General features: G+C 36.7%; 1 protein-coding gene across 5 annotated transcripts in view; it reads left to right on the forward strand.

Annotated features, from left to right (window-relative positions):
* The window catches only part of CCDC91 (coiled-coil domain containing 91), a 419,640-nt gene that overhangs the window by 369,766 nt on the left and 25,401 nt on the right, over positions 1-24,473 (forward strand). For 3 of the 5 annotated variants that reach the window (XM_081249365.1, XM_081249363.1, XM_081249362.1), the window contains one exon: positions 21,786-21,842. The exons of the other annotated variants lie outside the window; for them this stretch is intronic. In XM_081249365.1, the coding sequence (XP_081105491.1) occupies positions 21,786-21,842 (57 nt within the window). The remainder of the gene's footprint in view (positions 1-21,785; positions 21,843-24,473) is intronic. 5 annotated transcript variants of the gene reach the window in all.

The following is a 24,473-nucleotide window of genomic DNA, read 5'->3' on the forward strand; positions in this document are numbered from 1 at the left end:
ATATTAAAATGAATAATATACCCTCACACTCAATTGTTATCTGTACTTTCAGTTGTACCTCATTTTTTGATGCCAAAGGGAATTTAAAGATTTATATAAGTATGATCTAAAAAGTTACTATTTTTCAATCTCATACTCTTCTTTGAAAGCTTATTTCATACAGTATACTTTAAAATCAGATTTATTGCTGTTTTTCACTTTCTATTTTAACAATCTTCTTGATCCTCTTTCTTATTCTGCTGGAGTCACTTGCATAAGAATAACCTTGAAAGAACTTACTTTGGTGAGGCAAATCTATTGACCATTTCCATTTCAACAGTGGGTAACTGAGAAAAGATACTATAGACATAGCTTAATGCTTAGATTAAGTTTCCATTATTCCTGTTTCAGGGAATAAAACATACGTTCCAGCTTAAAATGAAAATGAAAATTGATGCATTTGTACTTAAGAACTAGTTCAGCACAGCAATTAATGTACTCTTCTTTAACTGGTCTTTGGGATAGCAATTTTGTTTAAAGCAAAGCAAAACTTCTAAATCAAAGTACAGTAAGTATAAATACTTCAGTTGGAGCCAGTTAGTATCTAAAAACGTTCATTCTCTGTTTTTGTGTAATTAAAATGTTCATCTAAGTAATTAATCACTTCTTGAATTATTACAGTGAATTCGCTTTATTCTTCATTAAAAGGTTTTAGCTTTTTCTTAGATATTCAGATGACTTCTCCTTTCCTTCAATATACTAGAGTTCTTAAAATTCAGATGGTGATAAGAACTGATTCAAATCAAAGACAAATCAATAAAATCAAAGTGTCAACTTTGAGTCATTGGCCATGGAATTCAGGAGTTGACATGCCTGATGGGTATGCTATCATTGAAGGCCTGTATTTAGGTATACCTTCTTGAGATGGGCCCAAGTGAAGAATAGCTAGGTAGCTCATGATGTAAATGGTGAGCAGCTGGTGTAGAAGGAAAATCAGAGGTCAGACCTAGAGGAAGTGGTAGCTATCAGAGGCCCCCATATTGAAATGATGATGACAACGATAACAGCTAATACTTATACAGCATTTGCTAAGTTTCAGGCACTAGTCTAAGGATATTATCATTTAAGAGCGTGTGTACGTATTCATTACTCTCAATAGCATTATTAACCGCCAGATCATAAAGCTAGAAAGTGACAGTCTGGCTCTGGAGTCTGAGCTATTAACCATTTGGCAAACCACTTCTGTGGGCAACAGTCATCAATAAAGAATAGGGACAAAAGTTTGTGAATAGGTCAGAAATGAAAGTTTCAGATTAAAAGCCAAGAAGAATAAGAGGATAACAGAGACCCATGTTTATGTTTTGTTAGTCGTATGGCACTATGTAGTATCTACCAGATCAAAGCAGCTGTGGAGGACGAGGACCACCATATCTTTAAAAAGGTAAAAGTCTGGTTTTGGAAGGAAAGTATAAGAGCATATTACCTTAAGTAAAGGTCAAAAAATGGCTTGAAGCAATAGTAGATATCACAACATATGGCAGTGCTTGAAAAAAGGTCAAAAAGATTGTGCTGATAATCATTGACAATAGAATTCCAGAACATCACTTAAGACTATGGAGATAACAGTGGATTTTTTATTTCAGTCAAATGGAAACTAAAATATGGACTAGGCTACATAGTAAAAAGAGGATGGACAATAGTCTATGAGAAGACAACAGGTTTGGTCTCTTATAGGAATAAGCAAATTAATTTATAAAGATTTTTATTAAAAAGTCTATTTCTAGATTCTTAATATACCTTTTGGTTGCAATTCTAGAATGTCCTGGTTCATGAAGTTTATATTATTGGGGGCAATGGAGATGGAGTTTGTTTTTTTTTCAGATGTTGTCTTACCCTTTAGCCAACCTTAGAAGTCAAAAAGCATGTATATATGTTTTCATTTATTCACGAACTATTTATTAAGAGCCACTATTGCCTTTACCATGTTACTATTAAACTATTAGAAAGAAATGAATAATTAAGTGGTATTCCAAATTGCTAGCATCTTGATCTATACAACATAGATCCTTATATCTATACAACATGCATTTGTGTATACCCTTCCATGTTCCATTCTAATCTATGTACTGGGAAATTTCAGTTTAAATTTTTCTTCCATTCTATAAAGAAATGTTACGCATCTTTAATAGTCTGAGAACTGTGCTCAGGACACAAGGGTAAATGAGATCATCAAGAAAGAGAGTTTGTACCCTGGTATTCATAATGGCAATACATATTTGTTTAACAACTAACATATATAAAGATTTTTACATACATTATTTGATTCTTAAAATCACCTGCATGGTTATTATTCTGATTTTACCAACTGGAGAGTCAAACATGATAGAAATGTTCACTTTTCCAAGGCTAGATCTAATAAACCATAGGTGAGACTTGAGTTTTCCTTTTTTGATCCTGTACTCTTTCCTCTACATCACAGCAATTGGCCTTGTCAACTTCATTTATACTAGTAGTTTCATTGTACTATCTAGAGTGAAGTCAATATCTGGAGATGATTATCAAAAAGACCATGGTAGTTAGAATCAGTGAAGAACCCTAACATCAACAGCTAAGAGAACTAGAAGTGCATGAAATACTCAATGATACAGAAAGCAATTGATCATGGAGACAGGAACCCACATGTTACCATCTTCTTCTCTTGTGGTGCTTTAGTGTCCTGTTTTGAGTTCTATATTTGGAAAAGATGTTGACATTTTCATGGAAATCAGACTTTTAGAGTGAACTATTGAGGATATAACCTAGGAGAAGACTTTGAAAGGTCTAAGCTTGTTCAACTATGGAAAAACTTACCATGGAAATTCAGCAATATAGAAACCAAAAAACCATCTTAATATGACCTTAATGCTAAAGGAATAACTAGACACATTCAGCTTAAGTGGAATCTAAGTCTATATCAGAAAAAAATACAAAACAGCAGCCATTTATTGAGTGCCAAGTTTGTCCAAGATACCATGGTAGCTGCTTTACTTATACAGTTTCACTATATCCTCAAAAGTATTCTAAAATAGTATCTGCACATTACAGAAAAGGAAAACTAAGTCAACAGTGTGAGATAACTGCCCAAGATTAGTAAAAGAGAGAGTCAAGATTTTAACTTGGTTCTATCTGACTGCAAACCATATAGGGAGATTCCTCAGTAACTCTTTAAATCTGGTTTGATAATTTACTTTACATAGTATTTTTCAAATGGTATTTTAGGATTGTCAGTTTCTTCACTAACAAGCTTGTAATATACCTTTTACTTTTATAGGCTCCATCTAGATAAATTAGATAAATTTTATAGGCTCTGTCTAGATAAATTAATTAAATTGGCTCCATCCAGATAAATTAGGAAGAAAAATAGAAAGACATGGATAGCACGTGTGCACATACACACACACACATGCACACACACACATCTCGTTTGGGAAATTGCTTGAAATCATATATTACATACGATTTATAAATTATTTTTAAATAGGTTTTTCACCTATGGTGAGCTTTTGAGCAAAGACTATTTGTTTAGATACTTTAAATATTATTTTATTCCCGCAGGGTTTTAAGGTTTTGATTATATAAAAAACAGGCCCGTTGTTTTCCTAATTGTCATGACCATATTAGGTGGTGGTGAAATATTGACACAGTCTTAAACAAGATTTCTGTAAAATGTGCATCATAAATTGGCCTCTGAAGTTGAAGCCACCACAGGCTTATGTGGTAGCAGTAATAAGTGAACAATAGTTTGTTTGTTTTTTTAAACCAAGCCTAGCTCTACTATTCTTTGTAGTATTATCTGTACCTTTAGTCCAATCCAGCCCATTAGTACCAGTGTTTAAAACTAAACCCTTAGCCTATTCTCTTTAGTTGTCATAAAGTCCTCATAGATACATCATTGGAATTAATACTCATTTCTAGGGTCATATAGGCTAATGCCAAATTCCCTTAAAATTATACTTCCTCTTAGGAATTAAAAAAAAAAATAGAACTAACATGTCAGAGTTATTTCAGTCCTTTAAAATATACTAAAATATACAAGTAATTATGGCAAACAATTATTTTTTATGCAGCAAATTAAGAAAATGAGTCATGATCCCAACATATTCTGTTTGGAAACTATTCATTTTGTTAAATTTTGAAGTTATGTTAGCTTGGAAAATATATTTCTTTTAATTTTATTTTATTCTATTTTAGCCTGGAGCTAAGCCACATAGCCCTGCTCTTTCCTCCAGTCTGACACTTCTCTTCAGTGGCTCTCATTTCTTAATTCTTTTTGCATGGCTTGCAGGATCTTAGTTCCCCAACCAGGGATTGAACCCAGGCCCACAGCAGTGAAAGTGCCGAGTCCTAGCCACTGGACCACCAGGGAATTCCCTCAGTTCTTAATTCTGTCTTGAGATATAGAAAGAAAAAATTATTTTCATTTACAAGAAAGATACAATGAACAATAACAGTTCAGGCTTTGCACTAATATCTACAAGAGTTTCTTTTAAAACATTTAAAAATATACAACCTTCCTCTTGTGTACTTTAAATTGGACTATAGAAATTATATCTGTAGGATTGTACACTTACTCCATAATAGATTAATAGTCTTTTTAACTATCCTGGATATTTATGAATACCTGTTAGTTCTGATTCTTTGACTTCTTTTTCTAATATATAAATAGTTAAAAACTGAGTTATTTTTCATGTGCTGCTTTTTAAATGAAATTCCTGAAATGACTATTTTCTTATTTCCTTCCACTATCAAAATCTCCAACTTTCAGTAGAGAGGAGATGGGATTATTACTAAAAGACACTTGGTAGTTTTAAAATTTAATCTATTTGATTTATTGTATAGTTGTTTTCCATCATATGTATCTCCTCAGCCATCAGTTCTTTCCTTTGAAAAAATAGCAAAAATAACAATTTGGTTTGTAACTAATAGTGCCTTGGAAACAGCATGAAAAAATCATTTTCTAAGAGATGCGGTATTTTTCTTCTCATATAAAAACAGAGAAAACCTCCTTGACATTCTGTTCCTTGCTGATTCATATGCACTGACATGACCTCTCTGTGTTCCTGTCTTGCTCTGGAAGCTTTGTGCTCACTCCTTAAGGGGAGGCCAATTATTTAAGATATGTGAACTCTAGTCTGTAGCAGAGAGGTAAAAGATATGTCATTTATGATCATCACGTTATTTTTGAATGAAATCCATTAGATTATGGATGAATCACATGTCTGACTAAATTGTCAGACTATTTTTATTTTTTAAAAATAATAATACTAAATGGAGTAATACTAAACGAATAGTCAAAACAGTAATTTTACCAGCACTTCTTTTCCTTCTCTGAGATTGCTGTACCAACATACATCTCTTCTTGTTCTTTCTCTTTTAAAGATATTTATTATCCTGTATTCTTTTTCCAGTAATTTTTCATTCATCTTTATTGGTTCAGCTGAGATTCCCTGCATGAGATTCCATAATCCTCAGTTTTATACATAAAGCTCCAACATTCACATCAGTTTACCACCTAAGAACTAATTTTTATCATTGTATCCCTTTATCAGAGAATTTGAGAGTAACCTAATATTAAGATCTTATAAGTATTTGACAGGTGTTGGTCTATTTGAAAATTATATATTTTTTTATATTCAGTTTGAATTCCTAATTTTAAGCAACAGAAGTTATCTATGACTGATTAAGCAAAAAAGGAGTTTGTTTATTAAGAGGTTATTTGGAGGAGACAAACAGCTCAGCTTGCAAAATTAAAGCCTAAAACCATGACATAGTACTGGCCTAGTGAGGAAATGCCATTGCTGCTGCTCCTTCCCCAACAAGCACTAAAGAAAACCATGGTAGCTTCCACTTTGCCATTTATGCCACTTGTGTATCACTAAAACCGTTTCACAACCTCTGCTGCCTCCAAAACCCAAAGTCTGCCACCACCCTCACCAGCAAGGAAGATTCCACATGAAGTTTCACTCTTCTAACTGCTTCTTAGTGAAGTCTCATGGGGTAAACCTTATGACTTTGTTCCAAACCTTTATAGATCAATGCTGGGATTCCTCTATCAGAACTCACCACAGGCTCTTGATAAGCTGTTGACGCTTCTAACACCCGTTGAGTCTATTCGTCATTAAGTCTAGGTAGATGCACTGTAGCCTGGACTAACTAGGAAGCCTCCTTTTTCCTCTGGGGCCCACTCACAACTAGAGGCTTTCGGGTCACTTCATAAATAGGTCAAAGCAAGATTCCCAAAGTAATACACACATGCGCACGCACACACACACACGCACACGCATACACACACACAGCCTTCAAAGAGTCCCACCTAGCACTGTGCTGCTTTCTTAGTGGCAGGAGGCACAAGATACAATAAGTTATCTTTAACTTTGAAGAGGCTATCCTGATAGGCTGAAGATCACTGGACCCCTCAGAAACTTTATTGAGGTGTAGCTCTTATATTTTTATATGATGTTATCTCCCACTGTACTGCACTCGTATTAGACTCATATTTTTTACATACCTTTTCTTTATGAAGGATCTTGAGTATGTATTATGTATATGTACTGGAGACATATGTCATCAATGTAGTTGTCCTGTGTAATGGTGAGACAGTAATGGTCTTAATGAAATAAGTATATTGTGGTTCAGAGCCAAATAATTTATATAACCCTAAGATAAAATGGTTTATTACCCTACCTGTCATATGAAAATTGCTATATAGGTGTTCTCTGTCTGTTGAAATAGAAGGGAAAAAGCATTTGCCAGATTAATAGTCATATACCTGGTGCTAAGAGTTCTAATAAAGAATACACATCTGCAGCAGCAGCTTCATTGAAATGACTATCTAGTAATCTTATCTCCACCTCCAATTCCAACTGTATACTGTATGTGTGTTTAGGGCTCAACCGGGCTAGATAGGAGGCAGATTCAGATTAAAAGTGCATTCATCGTTTGATTCCCTCAGGCATCCGTTTTGACCACTAATTCACAATGGTATTCTGGGCCCCCAGTTTTAGTGTTAATCAGAGCTATTAGACAATAGTACCCAAAAGACCTGGTATTTCCCTTTCTCCAGTGCAGTTACCTTTATGAGGAAAGCCAAGTTGAGAGTTTACAGTTTATACCTGTGATGTCATTGCAATACATGTCTTCAAGTACTTGCATTCTCTACTTCACTCAAAAAACTCTGGGTCTGTGAATTGACTTAGGACTAGAAATTGGAAAAGACGTTACAAATTTTTGTTGCAGTGGCTCAAGTCAGACCTCTCTTCACTAAACCTGGATATCTTAATCATTTTATTAAGTTGGAATTTTTTTGGATGCCTATCGCTTTGGTCCATACAGATTGTCTGATCAGGTAGCAGGAGCCAGTGGTCACTGCAGGTCAAAGTATTTTAACCCAATCCTTGTAGCAATCACAGTAACCATTTCCTCCTGCCTCTTCTAGTTAAGTGCTTCTCCCTGGGGTCTGCTACCTCCCTATCCCGCAGTCTACATTGAAAGCAGTGGTGCCCATCGGCTCTCCTGGCCTCTAGAAGACAGTGCTGTTCACTAATGCTGGCTTTTCCCTCCCAGGGAACAGTGTCAGGGAGTAGCTCGTGGCTGTGATGGCTGTGATTCTTGCCTTGAACTGAGAATTGTGAGCATCAGTTAGGACTGTGAGCATTTCATTGTCTTTTTTTAAAGCTGTATTGTGGAATCAGAAGCAACTAATTTTGTGTTTGAATTCTTCATGCTCTTCATATTGTTCAGCGTTAGAAGCCACTGGATCTCCCATAGTCTTGCCTTCATTTGTCACTTCATTTCAAGTGACTGCAGTTAATAATTTGTTACTTTGCTACTGTGGGCTGTGGGCTGCCAGATTTTACTTTTTTTTTTTTCCAGAAAATTAGCTGGATTTTTAGAGCCATCAGCCCTTACAGAGTCAGATAACCATTCATAGATCTTCCTGACTTTCCTGAGGATCTACCGCCTTCAGCCACTTCTAGTAGCCATTGAGTATCAATCAGGGTTCTTATTTTAAGCAGAAGAAACTACCTCTGGCCAGTTAAGCAGCAGAAATATTTATTAAAAGGAAATATAGTTGTTGACCAAGTTGTTGAGAGCTGGAGAACCAGGGTCAAGGTAAAGCTTCCAGAAACAATACCAAAAACTACACCACAAAACTTGCTTAAAGATAAGTCCCTCTTTGCTGTGGCATTCCTATCAAGCACTGTGGGAACCCCCTGTTTAATTCAGTCATTGCAATAATCAACAGTTGAATGCTTCCCATCCTTATGAGCAAATGGGTGCTATCCAGAGCCCCTTCCTCTAACTGCTCACTTCTGAATCAGAGTCTTTCCCAGTTGACTCTGATTAGCAGAGCCTTTGGAGCAGAGCAAGCTAGATAACTGAGTTTTCTGGGGTTTACTTAAGGGAGTCATACTTCATAAGGTTAGAAATTCATCAAACATAGGAAGGGTATCAAACACCAGAGAACGTTACAGATGGCCACTACATACTTTGGGAATTTTTTCCAAGATGCTATGGTTACAGTAGAAATATTTTTCCAGCTTTTTAGTCTCTTGGCTAATTCTAAAACTGATCTTTTGAAGTCAAACTAGGTGGGTTTTATTCTTACTAAAACAGAGCATTAGCAATTGCCAGGTTCATCAGATATCTTGTAGAAAGTTTGTCACTTGGCCACCACAACTTCATTCTTTTTCAATAGTCTGAGGTTTCTACAGTTATGCCTAAATTATGTGACACTGTTCAGGGGGTATGCAATACTTTGGATAGATAAGGTTTTTGTTTCTATGTACTTATGCTAAATATTGATAATTTTAGAAGGTATGTATAAATAGATTTTCATTTAAATTTTTAAGTTTTAGTGATTAAACTTGTCCTTGAGTTAACCAAAAGTTTTTCCCCTTGGTAATTCTGGGGCATTTTGTATACATTAGTTATAGAACTTCTTTTTATAGAATGATGGCCACAAAGGTTACTAAAGAGAGCTTGATGGGCTTGTCTTTCTACTGGATTCGCCTAGATCAAGTTGGTGGCCTCTGTGTCCTTGGCACCATCTTTGTTCTCTGTATTTACTCCACACTCTGACAAGTGGGTCTCTTTCTTCTACCCTCCTCTCCATTTTCTTGCAACCAGACCTGTTATCCATGGCTTCTGCTATTTTTTTACAACTCTGATTTTAAGTATAAAACTGAAGAAAATGGTGAGAAACTGGACAGCAAAGTACTATTTATCAAATCAAGTCACATATTCTAAGCCTGAAAAGGAGAGGCTTCAGTTCTATACTATGTAGTAAGTATTATGTATAGGTTTTGTTGTGTCTATTTTCACTGGTCCTTGTCACTTCTATCATTCTTTGAGCTTCTGGGTTGTTACAGAAGATTATGTTCAAAACCTGGCTGCCAGTCAGAACATTATTATACTAGTAAGTTTCAAAGTTAGATCCCTCCATTTCATTTGAGTCTTTTCCAGATGTTTTCCAAAGTAGATGACTTTCTCAGCATTTGATTTGAAGTACAATATTTTAGGATAAATTCTATATCCAGCATTCAGTGTACATTGGGATTGATTTATTAAATAATCCCACTGTTCCTGTCCTGTCACCATGGTGGTTTTTCATATTTTCATACTTGTTGCATGTATAATGTGATTATTACCTTGTACCAGGAAAATATTCATCATAGTTTCTTTGCCATTTTACAAGAATTTTAATATCTGCTTTTAATTCATCAGTGGGGACATTTGGCATATGAAATAACTTTGTTGCTTAGTTTTTCCTTTACAGTGTAGAGTGCTTATTCATTTAAGATTTGGTGTGACTATAATATATTCAACACTTTGCTTTTGTCCTCAATATTTATCCCATTCCTGTGGTTCACATTTTCCTTTTCTTGTGTATCATGTGTTGAAAATGAAAATATCTTGTCTAGGGTGGAGCTTAGCCACGGGACTAAACAAACATGCTCTCCTCTGCTCTTTGTTTACTTTAGTGGTTAAATTACTAAAAATCCTGTTAATAAAAAAAAAAAAAAAGAAGTTTTACATCTACCTTTTTTTTATTGGGTACTTTCATAGTACAAATCCCTTCCTTTCACCTTTCTTACCCAAAATGACTCCCACATCAGTTGTCAAGAGATTAGCGCAAGTAGCATCAAAGCCCTGAATTTAGTAAAAGAAATTAAACCACTTGAACAGAGTTTCCAAAACTCAGAAGGAATCTAAGATGGGCCATCCAAGGCATGTTCTTCTCATGTCAGTGGTAGAAGTACAAGAGGGAAAGCCCAAAACACTTTAATAAACACTGGAAGTTTCTGATTTTGTCATATCTCTGGCATCTTGTTGGCCAAAGCAAGTCATACGGCCAAGCCCACATAGTCAAAAGGTAGTGAAGGACATTTCACTCACCATGAGGCCAAGCATGTTGCACAGTCAAATTCAACATCGATGGAGTGGAAATATCTATTTCTCCCATGGAGCTGGAGAGAAAGAATGGATGAATATTTGCCACACAATAATTTAATATACCACACCACCCAATCTAGGTTAGCTACCCTCTTTCAAAGCATACTTCATCATATCGCTACCCTGTTTTATTTTCTTCTTAGCGCATGTTATCTGAAACTATGTTAATAGTTTACATTATTCATTCAATCAAGAACTATTCTCAGATACTTAACATGTACCAGGCAGTACTCCAAGTAGGATACATCAGTAAGTAAAAAAGATAAATTTCATGCTAATTATCTATTTCCCCGACTAAAATATAAACTCTAAGAGAGGAAGGACTTTGTCTGTTTTGTGTTCTCAGTGTCTAGAATAAGCCGGCACATAGCAGATGTTCAATAAATTTTGTTTCATGAATGAAGGAATGCCATTAAACATGTATGTAATCTAACTCCATTTGCTCAGATTCTGTGTGTACTAGGCAACCTGGGGGATGTTTTTATAGTCAGCCTTATGAATTTAAGATACTCCAAGTCTTCTGTTGAGAAAAGGATCTATGCTTAGCATTTTGGTAAATCCAGGGTTTGTACCTCAGCAGCTGAAAACCAATCCTTGAATGTAATAGTAAGCTCACCAAGTTTCTCACCACCTTGAGAAACTTCTTGAGGGATGGACACCACTGGCTAAGTATACATTTAATTCCCTTCCAAACAGAAACAGCATTAAAGATAATGCAAAGGGATTTTTACATGGAATATATTATACCCAATAGCTCAAGAGAGTTCTGCTCACTGTAGATACTGTATCTTCTTTGCTTCAGGGCCCTATCAAAAATAGTTTTAATGATAAAGAATGTGTCCCTTTTTGTTAGGCTCATACATAGCAAGCACATAGGGTGTGGTGAAGAGCAAAATTAATTGATGCCATTACCAAGTTTTGAGTCATGAAAAGCCATGCTGTTCATTTACTTTGGGCTTTTAAAGTTCTGTTTCAAGAACTTTGTCTCAGAGCATGTATATACTGTACCAAACCAAGCAAAAACTTAACCAGAGAATGTCAGAATAGACCTGTTTATAGAAATTTGAACTGCATTATCAACAATCATCACAGGAATGTTCCCAACCCCCATTTCTGAAGCTGTAGTTGTTTTACTTTTACACTCAACCTATTAGTGTCTTAAGGTATATGGTCTCGCCAATCTCACATTCAACTGAAACCAGTCATAGCAATTCTCATATATAACTTCAGGTTCTTAAAACTTTCTCATGCACTTGGTTATAAAAAATATTAAATGCCTTTGCTATAATCATTCAAGAGCTACCACCATTTTCTGAAGGATATACTGTTATCTAATTACAGTGGTTAATAGTAAAATCTAAGTGATCATGAACTATTTTTATAGAATTGGTGATATGGCACTGTTGAAAAATAAGAAGTAAGGTTTTACACAATTGTGTACCAAGAAAATTTTAAGTATATACTACAATCAAGATGACATGATCCCTACACTTTCAAGGTTTATAGTCTAGTAAAGATATGGGGGAACAAAACAGGAAATTGCCACACATGTGACAGTGCTGTGATGGAAGAGGAACAGGGAGCTGTAGGAGCCCATGAAATGGGGACTGAATGAAATCTTCGTGGATCAGAGAACCCTTCCCAGGATGATGTCTAAGCTTAAACTTAAGGAATTACTTCTCTCTCCCTATGCCCAGTACGTAGGGAAATCTATCTTAGAACATATCCAGATTCTGACCGCCTCAATTGCTATCACCACTGTCCAAGCCACTATCGTCTTTTGCCTGGACTTCTACAAAAGCCTCCTAATTGGTATCTTTACTTCTACTCTTGCCCTCCAAAGTCTGTTCTTAACACAGTAGGCAAAGTCATTTTTTGAAACTTAAGTCATATTAGTCACTTCCCTGCATAAAACCTTGAAACAGCTTCATCTCACTCAATAAAAGCCAGAGTCGTTGCAGGGCCCTACATGACCCGGCCTCCTCCTGAAAATACCAAACAGAACAGGGAAATACTATGACTTTCTCACAGGTTTTTAGTGTCATCTAATACTCAATTCAGTCTTTTCAAACTTTTACTAAACTGAACCTGCGGGTGAAATTGAAAAATGAGAATCTTGATTTAGTAAGTACAGTTAACTATACACTGTTTCAGATTTGACCCACATATCATTTTGAGGCATCTTTTTCAGCTATGACAGCCCTTAAAACCAAGTGCAAAAATAGACAGTATCTAGAGCCAAATTGCTGTATTGCAATGTACTAAACCAAGATTTTCAAATATAATGAAGCATTGTTCAATTGCCTTAGTCTCACTTTTTTTTAATATATGTGTTTCATAATATGAATAACATGTTAGTAGAAAAATACAATATGTGTTCATAAATTAATAAAAAGACGTTTCTTAGGGGTAAAATGTTTCTATTTTAGACCAGGGGTTTTCTCCACACTCATGTCTAGGAAAAGATTCCTGTAAAGACTTTTAACAGGACAGTGTAGTGAGGGAAGCACTTTCATACATTTGTTGAGAAAGTTAACTATTCAGTCTGTACTCTCATTTCTCCTAAATGGATGACAGTGTTTGAGAGGGAGAATCAAGATGCAAAGAGTTGTAAAACAGATGTCATAATTGATTTACACCACAGTTATTTTAATGCTAGATTTAAAGTTATTTTAAAATATACTTCACTCCCTAAGAGCTTCAGTGTAACACAGAACACTATTTGTTTCATTTGTTTTGTTTTACTGTTGTAACGCTGATAGAAAAGCTATAAGCTTAGGGAAGAGTAGAGAGTCAGTAAGACTTAAAGCATTTCAGAGAACAGTTAGATTGCTTGTGGAGTGATCAAGAATGAAATTTTTTTTGAATTGAGGTATAGTTGATGTACAGTATTATATAAATTTCAGGTGTTCAGCATAGTGATTCACAATTTTAAAGGTTATATTCCAGTTACAGTTATTATAAAATATTGGCTATATTCCCTGTGTTGTACAATATACCCTTGTACCTTATTATTTAATACATAGTAACTTGTACCTCTTAATCCCCTACTTCTGTCTTGCCCCTTCTCCCCTCCTGTCTCCCTACTGGTAACCACTAGTTTGTTCTCCATATCTGTGAGTCTGCTTCTTTTTTTTTTTATTCACTAGTTTGTTGTATTTTTTTAGATTCCACGTATAAGTGATATCACACAGTATTTTTCTTTGTCTGACTTATTTCACTTAGCATAATGCCCTCCAAGTTCATCCATGCTGTTGCAAATGAAATAACTTTTAAAGCAACAATGATAGACTGTCATTTACTTTTCTAGAAAACAGGATTGAGATGAAATTCATGAGTAAATTCATCAATAAGTCAAGTATCATATTTATATGATACAAAAGTAATACAAAATTTGACCTCATTTTCAAGGACTTATGAGATGATCAGTCCAAAGATATATTTAAAACTTAGTGCATTATATGAGGCAGGACACGATTGTTGTAATACTTAACTCAGCCTGTCATTGCTCTGAGCATTCAGAAAAGGGAACGTCAAGAAAGACTGAAATGTAACAGAAAAGACTACGTAGAGACCGTAGTTCTTCATCTAGCCTTAAAGAACTGTGGCAAACAGTGCTAATTCCCTATATAATAAAAAGTCTCCCCTTCTGCCTACTAACAGAATGCCAGGGTTATTAAAGGTAGCACATTAATAGTTTGTTACAAGCACACAACTCCTCAAACTCCTCTGCAGCCTTGAATGGCCACGTAACCTAGTTCTAGGCACTGAGGTGCCAAAGAGAGTCTATTGCATGAGACTTCTAAGAAAGCTACTGTTTTCCTAGTAAAAAGGGTCAGACTGCTTTTACAAGTATGTATTTTGCCTGTCCTTCCTCTTCTTTCCTGTGTCAAGCACAGGCTAATGCCTGAAGGTGCAATAGCCATCTTATAACAAAAGGGAAAAAATATATGCTGAAGATACCCATGCAGGAAAATAGTCTGGTTTCTGGACTGCTTACCAGCTCTACACTGCTTACCCCTAGAGGCCGTGGTACATTAAATAATAAACTCTTATTTAAGCCACTGTTTGTCAAATTTCTGTTACACACAGCTGAATACACTTCAGACTGATGAGAATGTTTGAGGTTGAAGTAAAAAAAAGTGAAGGAAAAAAAGCATCAAGCCACAGTGACATCAACAATATGAACACACAATTTAGGATCAGAATGGATGTTACTTGTCTGAGTACCATGTAGAGACTGAAGGCCCCTAGAATGAAGTTTGTATTGACTCAACTACTTTTAAATATATAAGTTGCCTTAAATATTTTAGGAAAGTATTTTTAATTATTTTGCTTGTCATCATCTATGAATTAACAAAAAACTTGGCATTCTTCTGTCCATTTTTCTTAAACAAAGGCAGAATTCCATAGGTCCCTATATATATATATATATATATATATATATATTTTTTTTTTTTTTTTTTTTTTTTTGGTGGTACGTGGGCCTCTCACTGTTGTGGCCTCTCCCATTGCGGAGCACAGGCTCTGGACGCGCAGGCTCAGCGGCCATGGCTCACTGGCCTAGCCGCTCCACGGCACGTGGGATCTTCCCAGACCAGGGCACAAACCCGCGTCCCCTGCATTAGCAGGCGGACTCTCAACCACTGTGCCACCAGGGAAGCCCAGGTCCCTGTATTTAAATATATTCAATAGTCCGTCAGTCAATGGTAGACTTCTCCGGGCTTTCCCCATTATTTCAAGACCTTAAACTATCATCAAGGATAGGCCATTGCAGTAATTTTGCATGTCTTTCCAACAAGTTAACACCACAGAAATGCTTTATTCAGACAAAAATTAGTCACCTGAACTGGATATTGTTTGTCAGCATTATGATGGAGGGCCAATTCCTGTAAAGGATTGACATCCAGCATTATTTCAAAGAAATCATATTTTTTTAAAGTATGATATCATCACTTGTTTTCTTAGCTACAATACAGTAATCTCTGATTTAAATAAGGAAAAAGAAAATTCTCAAAATAGTAAAGTATATAATGCAGTGAGGATAGCTTAATTGTGTTTGAACTGAAAGATAACAATCTCTTTAAAAGGAGGAAAGCTTAAAATCACGCAGTTTAATAAAAGTAGTTAGCATTCAGTTTGTCTCTAGTGAGAAAGAGCTAGTAGAGTTTCATGTAGGGAAGGATGGTAGTCACTGAGATACCTCATTCTTCTGGTCCCCTTGGGGGAAGTGAAAGAATGAATAGGTGCAGCTATACACTGAAGAACACTTACTCTGCTTTTATGGCTGAAATCCGTGTATCCTAAATCTCATAGCATGTTTTCAACTAGGCTATAAATTGTAAAGTTAGATTATGGTTTAAAAAGTACCTGCTGAAATAATTGATGACACTTGAATTTTATTATGAATAAGTTTATTACCATAAGAAATTATGTTGAAAATGTCACTTTAGGAATTGAAAAAATCTTTGATTGATGAGTTCTATTATGTATTCAGTACATGATAATCCATAATATGATGAAATCCCCTGCAACCAGGGTCCTTATACTTCTCACAAAACGTAGAATTGCCAGCCAGTGGGTTGAGAAAGGGGGGTATACAACTAAGAAGAAAGAATAATCAAAAGACCACCCTGAATCAATTGCTTCCTTACCACAAGGGGGTAAAATATTTCCTAGGAAAAGGGATAAATTATATAATCACTAAATATTTCCATGCCATCTATAAGTTTTTTTTTCCAGGAAAGTTTTGAACCAATTATTAAATGATATGCAATGAAATGCATATGTCACTTAAAAGATTCTTATGCGTATCTTTCACTCATCATTTATAGGTCAGGAAAAATTACCCTGTCTGGCAGGTAACTGACTTAAGTTTGGCAGAAGAACAGCTTCTCTATAGTTATAACTTAATCTGTAGAGATCCTTTTGGAGTTGCCATTTCTGTTTAGAAACTTGCTATAAGATGACAGATGGGCAGTGGTGACATAGAACAGCCTAAACTACAGGCATCATCATAACTGGTAAAAGCTGCTTCAGTAATACTGAAAATAAGAACAGTTACCCCTTGCAGCATCTGCTAATGGGCTTTTCTCATATTTTCTAACAAAAATCTAACGTTTGGCATAATTATTCAGCAAGAATCATGGAGTCTTTGACCTTCTTATGTATTTAGTTTTTTCCAAATTTCCCTGCTGGAAGAATTACTATGTTTGCCTTTAGAACCATCTGATCTGGGATGTGGGAAGCTAATGGAGCACTGAATTTTATGTACCAAGTTATGGGAAAGAAAGTATTTTTGTGCCCTGCACTGAAATGCCATCTTACTGGCTTCTTCATATGGCAGCCCAGCTGACGGAGGCATAATATTCCGTGGCCTTGAAAGAGTTATTCTGGGAAGTGAACGCTAAAGTTAACTCAGAGAATTGCCATTCTATCTTCCCACAGTGAAAAATGAAACGGATCAAAGCATCTGTAAAGCAAAAACCAAAGTGATTATTCATTTCTTTCCTTGTTTAAGAAACATGCCGTTACACTACTGCTGTAGTTCTCTCCTCCAACCCTGATGCCAGTAATTGCACATTCAGATCTACCACACAGAGTCTGACCCAGAGCTATACCCAAAGAGCAACCACATCCAAGACACAGAAGGAAAGCCAAAAATAATGAAAGCCTCTGTATCTGAAAAGATTCTTATTTAAGATCTCAGGTGAGCCTATAGAATTGTGGACCAGGCAATCAGACATCAATCAGAAATGCAGTTTCTTTTCATTTGCCTTGTATTTCTTGAAGTCCTACCAAGAAGTGCTCCAGCAGAGAGCAAACAGAGACGACTGCTTAAACAGCACCTTTGCTCCACAGGAAAAGTTTCTTTTAGGTAAACAGTCTTCAATTCCTATGTAGATTTTACTGTGTGTGGATATGTATTAGGGCTAAAACCAAAAGGCAAGTCAATGATTAGACATTATTTCTGAAGGCAGAGAGAAGTCATTAATCTTATTTGTACCTAATTTAATAACATATTAATTAGATTAGCTGTTTGGTGCTGGTGTGAGATATAGTACCTGTATACCTGTAGGGTTCTTTGGTTACAAGCAATACAACTGCATCAGGCTGACATTAGGATAAGGGATTTTGTTGAAAGGATATCCAAGGCTTGCAGAATTGTTGGAAGGCTGTACATTAGACTTGGAAATGGGCAAAAGAAGGAAGTCATCTTTGGAAATTCAGAGGCAGCAACATTAACAACGTTGTCACAATTAAAAAACAACAACAACAATAACTGGGCAGACTACCATTACTAGGAGTGGACAAAACTAACTGTATTCTTTTTGTTTCTCCACACAGTGTATAAATTCCAGGGAGGGAGCATCTGATTGGATTAGTTTGGGTTACATACCTGCCCTCTGGCTAGGAGAGGGCAAAATTCCTAATTACAGTCCGTCAGACTATATCCAATGGGAAAGAATTAATACCCAAATGAAATTCAAGTTGCCACTAAAAAGGAGTGATAGATGCTGAAAGCCAAAAAGCAATAGATATTCACTACAGCTACCATTTATTCAGTGTGTATGGTTTATTAGTCATTGCATTTCGCCTTGTAACAGGCCTCATAATTAGTTACTATTCTACAGGTAAGAAAACTTAAGCTTTGAGAAAGGTTAGGTAACTTGTCTAGGTTATACCACTAGAAAATGGCAGAATTGGTACTCCAGAGGAATATTTCTGACCACTAGACTCCGTGCTCCCTGTAGACAGATCTGTGTATTACCAATGTTGAGAGTACTTACTGAGCCTGTCTCTCAGGGGTAAAAGACAAGCAAAAAAGATATTTAGCAAATGCTATATATAAGTATATTAAATCCACCAGTAGTTCTGTACAATGTAGAGGTGCTTTATTAGAATCAAACTTTGGGAATAAATGTTATGTAAACGCACAATGCATGTATTTGCAAATGACTTTTTTTCTCTGGTGGAAATTCAAGGTTTAGCTTCTTAATATAATGAAGGGTTTGAAGTTATCAGCGAATAATGGTCTTGAGCCTGCAGATCAAGCTTTATAAATAGGCTTGATTTGTAAGGAAGAGATTAAGGGAAGTAAAAAGTATCCAGTGTTCTCCACTTATATAGTGACAGCCATCCAGGCCAGAAAAAATTGCATAAAATGGAATGAACTACTAGACCCGTTTTTACTGGTAGCTTTCTTTTTGACCTTTGCAAAGTCACTTTCCTTCTATTTAGCCATCAGTAATGAAGCGATGCCAGTAATCCCCCTAATCCCAAGAAAGAAGTGAGATGATGAGTGTACTATACTTGGTGACCTCTAAACCAGGATTTCTCAACGTTGGCACTATTGGCATTTTGGTCCTGATAATTAATTGTTGTTGGGGGTAGTATAGCCATTGGCTGTTTAGCAGGATCCCTGGCCTCTACCTAGTGGATGCAGTAGCACCCTTAGTTGTGGCACCAAAACCAGTCTCCAAAAGCACTACTAATTTTCTCAATGACATTCTTCTGTTTACTAAAATAAGTACCCTAAAGTCATAAAGATATTTTTCCAAGGGACTTATAAAAATTATTTTGAATGTTTTTCCTTTGTCTTCCTACCCTCCCACCACTTTTCTAAATTTATCTTCGGGAGCAAAAAAAGTGCTTACCACTGAATAGGATGGTCTTCCTGGTCTCTTCCAGCTCTAGGGTTTCATGTTTTTATGCCATTTCCAGATCTAATAATCAGCCAAAACAGTGTAGCCTTACCAGTTTGTCTTAAGTCATATGTCCCCCAAGGCAACTTTGAGATTGAGATTTGTGTGCAGGAAATTAGAGAATTCTTTTAGGACCAGCTTCTACGTGGGGAGAAAGAAGTAGGTTTGGGCAAAGGGAGGAGTTGCAATGCAGCTGCATAAGGGCTTCAGCTAATCCCATAGAGCCCTGGAACTGGGCTGGCCCTTTACAGTTGAATCACCTTGAGGCAAGGTATCTGGGCCTTTATACCCCCTGCAAAGACCAGTCATTGAATATGGGAGACTCTCAGAGAGAGGGCATGACCTTGGTCAAGGTAGCAATTCCTAGAAGGGGATTCAGCTGAGCCCCACCAGCCACCAACACTCCCAGCAACTATGGGAATTAGTCCTGAAAGTAGACTCTGGGTGGTGTTCTACAGTCCATTCCTTTCACTACTCAAGTCTATTTCCTTTATATAGGTTCTTGTAACAGTTCCTCCAGGATTCTGTTTGGTCTTCTGATTTTCTTTTGTGGGGAAACAAAAAAGGAAAGTTGGTGGGATGAGCTGTAATTCCTACTTCTTTACCTGGTCTCAAGGCTACAAGTGATTCTCGTCTCCCTCCTCCACTCCTTTTTCTAGATTTCTCTACCCTTGACTGAACTCTGCTGTTCTGGGGGCTTACCTGATGAGATAACCCAGATCCACAGTCATAAGACCTCTAAGGCTCTGTTGCCATGTGTTTCTCAGGCTATGGCTGCTGAACTTGTCTATTTACAGGTAAAATGAGGCAAGGCAGTTCCAAGAATTGCCCTCCTGGATCACCTAGGTGTCAAACATAGTCTTACCTTAGCCCGTTGTGTAACAGCCCTATCTCTTCTTGCTGATCAGGATCAATAACCCCTTCCTTCTTTCCTTGCGTACAGTTTTTTGGCCTGAGGAGCCCGAAGTGACCAGGTGGCAGTACCAGCTTAAAGTTTAATGGGACTTATACTGTGTCCTTTGTTGGGATAGCAACAGAAAATGAGGACCTCTAAAGCCTAGAGTTTGCTGGAATGGGAAGCACAAAGTCTCCAAGTCAATTGTTCACAATGATGATAAGTAGGGCCACTGTTACTGCCACCTCCTGGTTCTGGGAACTACGAATTCTACTTCCTGGGAACACAGCTCCTTATAATGTTTGTTGATCTAGGGTGTATTCTGTATCCTAGGGAATGGATTATAGGATATCATCTCTAAGGTGGAGTCTCAACTGTACCTTCAATCCATCATTCCATCACTATTAGGCCAGCAGCTTCTGGGTGGTGTAGTTTGTGATAGGACTTCTACTGTTAGCCATAGGTTGTGGCCTTCCTACCGTTGCTTTCTGTATGCTTCCAGGAGCCATCATAACAGTGTCAGTGTCATCTCATGTAGTCTTGCTAGGGTGTTAAATCCTGTGAGAGAATGCTCTCATGTCAATAAACTCTCCCTTATCCAAACTTATATTCTATCTCTTCTTGATCCAGCACTGTCTCGTACATAGTCTCCTGCCTCCTGCTGGTACATGTTGGCTGGCTCCTACAGGGCCTTTGCGATATAGTCCCTTTCTTTCCTTAGCAGGCACCTCACTTCCCAGGGTGGATTATGATGTAGTTCGATAGATGGCATTAGTCTGGGGGCCAGGTCTTGAAGACAAGAGGTGTAAATCTTAGTGGAAGAGTTGCAGGGGTGGAGGTGCGTGTGTCATCTTATAAGACGGAGGGCTATTTATTGTCTTCAAGCAACAAGAGAGTACTAGTCTCTAGGTAGATGTATTGTATAATATATATCACAGTTTAATAGAGCTTAGTTCTGGATCATGACATGAGTGACTTAACATGTTCTTTTATATAATTTTATTTTATTAAGTTCTCTTTAAAAAATAAGACTTTATAGATAATCATCATATAATTAAACATACATGATATATAAAGAGCTATTTATAGGCTATACACAATATAAAAAGATAAGTAAGTATTATCCAAATGAAAATATTTGGACTGCTTTTCAAAACTGATAATTATGGGAACAAGAAAGGAAAAAAAAGGAAGGCTCCAAAGCACCCAGTTACAGAATTTCTATTTCTTATAGACATTAATATAGTATTCTCGTTTCAAGGCTATTTTTAGTCCAAAATGGTGAAAGAGTATTATGTTCACTTAGTTGTAAAATCTATGTCTTGATCAAAGAACTCTTCTTCTATTTCTGGACTGGTAATAGTCTTTGCAAACTCTAGCAATACATCAATACTCATTCTTGCACTTTTATTCCTTGAGAATACAGTTATACCAGCAGGGAGTGTACCAGTGTAGAAGGGAGTATAGCCACCAAGGGTCGAATCTTGAAATCTGAGAGGGTGAAGAAGCTGGGTTTTAGGTAAGAAATGCAAATAAATCGTTTCTGTGAAAGCCTGTCATGCTTCTTAACTAACTTGCTAATTCTGTTCACATAATTAGACTTTGAAAACTGGTTAGATAATGACTTGTCTCATAAATTCACTTATCGTGTATTTATTGAACCTCTGTTATGTGCATAATCCTTTGGCTAAAACATAATTATTTTTTCCCAGGAGGAGCACAATACCCAGACTGCCTCTCTTGTGAAGTCTACCTTAGGGCATGGACTGGTGAGAAAGGCTTATGTCTAAAGCAGAATTCTTGATTTCTACCACCCATTCCCTGCCAGGTTTTCTCCTTCAGAAGTCTTTCTTATCTCAGTAAATGGCACAGTCACTCAAACCAAAATCCTGGAAGTCATCCTCTTTCCACAACTCACATAGTCTTCCAACAAGACTGACAAACATACTCCAAAATAATACTGAATTCATCAACTTTTTATCACCTCTCCATTGCATCCTCTCTAGCCCAAGCTAATATCATCTTTTGGCAGGTCAAATATGCCTTAGAATATCTCCTCCGTCTCCACTACTATGTCATAAGACCAGGCCACCATCATCTTTACCAGGACTACTTGCTTCTGTTCTTATGCCCCCCTTCCCCACTGCAGTGTATTGTCCATCCAGCATCTCGTGATCTATCTTCTCAAAGCATAAATCTGATCATCACGTTAGCAAACTTGAAATCTTCCAAAGTTTTCCTAAAGGCTATCTCTTAGCCATTTTAGCTAAAATCACACCACACGTTCCTCCCAGGAGCTGCCATGCCTTATTTTTTTTCCCTAGCACTTATTTTTTTCCCCTAGCACTTAACAGTAACTGAAACGATTTTACTGTTTTAAATGGTGTTGTCTGTTTCCCCCAAAGAATAATGATGCACTTTAAAAGAAAAAAAGCTGTATGTTCCAATACATACCCCAGTGCCCGGTATTTTGTAGGCATTCAGTAAATACTTGCTGAATAAATGAGAGTGGCAGTCACAGCCAGGACTGAGGCTGGGGTGATTCCTCTTACTGAAATAATTGTTCTATTCAGTAGGGTCTGAGAAAAACCTGTACTTATTTTGTTAACTTTGTTTTATGAAGAGCCCCTTCACTGTGTCCGCATCTCATATGTCAATTTTATGTTGAAAAAAAAATGGTACTGTGGTCCCTTGCTGTCATCTTATGCTGCTATCAGTCTTCTATCTCCACCTAACCATGAGCATTACTTGTCACTGGCAGATGAACATGATTTTCAGCCATGAGAAAATAATAAAAGGTTCTTAGTTCTAGGGAATTCTAAGATTTTTCATAATGTTTTCAATGAAATAAATTAACCCCTGTTCTTTCATTTTATGGAAATGGCTCTGAATGTCATTAAAAACACACATGTTTGTGACTAGATGGATTTCAGGACTTAACATCTTGTGTTAATCTTGTTTTTTAAATCCCACTGCCAACCACTTTTGCTTGGTTGGACCACCCATATTTGGGTTTCTATGATGCATTCTTTTACGAATAGGGCCTTTTTTTCCCCATTGGAGTTTCCTACCTTATATACAAATGACTGTTTTCTACTTGCAAGGGAAAAGATACTACAATGAGTAAGTTTATGCTCCCTCATCAATTTGAATTTATTGTCAGATTTTTTCTCCTTTTCCTAATATGATTTCCTTAAATCAGTAGAAGTATATTCCCTGTAGCTGTAGAATCTGATTTCAAAGAGGAAGAGGTACAATCCAGGTTAGCAGCAGAGGGAATGTGGATATGTCCCCTTAGAGAACTCAGAATTAATGCCACTTCCCTTCCCATTTCCTGCATTTCCATTTTCAATGCCCTTGACTCTGTCAAGCAAGATGTATTTACTGAGGCCAGCTACCTGTCCAGCACGATAAAAGATACTGTGGGATAAAGCAGGGGTTTGCCAAACATGACTAATGGAGCAAATTCAGCTTGCTTCCTATTTTTTAATAAAGTTTTATTGGAACACAGCTACATCCATTTGTTTGCATATTATCTATGGCTACTTGCATGCTACAAGAGCAGAGTTGAGTAATTGTGACTGAGACCATAGGGCCCAAAAAGCCTAAAATATATACTATCTGGACCCCTACAAAAAAGTTTGCCAACCCCTAGTATATAAAGCATTGACTCCGATTCTCATAGAGTTTATGAATTAATTGGGCTGGTTGTTAACACGTGGAGTAATTGGTGAATTGATAAATGACAAATTGTGTGATACTGAAAAGAATAGGCACCACAGAATATTTATTGGTTGGAAGATAAATCTAATCTGCAAAGAAGCAATTAGTTAAGCATGCTGAAGTACGGAAAGCTTCCTTATACTGCCTTTCCCCCCTTATTCTGTGCTTTTCTTTGTCGAGTCCCAGATATGCTATAAAATTAAAAGATATTCAAAACCTTGTTGTCAAGGCTTTTCCCAGATGTGTGTCCTCCATAATTCCCCCAAAGAGATGGCGTTGGAGAAATAGGACAGGATTCTTAAGACTGCAACATTGTTTAGAACCATGCCTGGCATATTATAGGTCCTCAGCTATGCTTGAATAAGTGAAAGAACCTGCAGATCTAAAGGAAAGAAAATTCTGTTCAAGCAATAGCGAATGTTATTGAATATGCAGGAAGTGCCACCTTAGAATGGTGTTTCTCAGCAGGAAAGCTCCTAGTTCTTTAAGAATTAAACGGTAGTGGGCATATAAACGAGCCTGACACATGGCATGTTATAAGTGCTTAATAAGTCTTTACTGTCATTATTTAGAGGAAATTGCGTATTTTCTTTCAGACATAGTACTAATTATACTAATGTACATGAAAGTAAGAAAAGCATATAAATTAACCCTTGATTGTATCACCCTCTCAATTA

This window comes from Mesoplodon bidens (genome assembly GCF_964165515.1).
Source record: "Mesoplodon bidens genome assembly, chromosome: 11".
Taxonomy (NCBI): Eukaryota; Metazoa; Chordata; class Mammalia; order Artiodactyla; family Ziphiidae; genus Mesoplodon; species Mesoplodon bidens.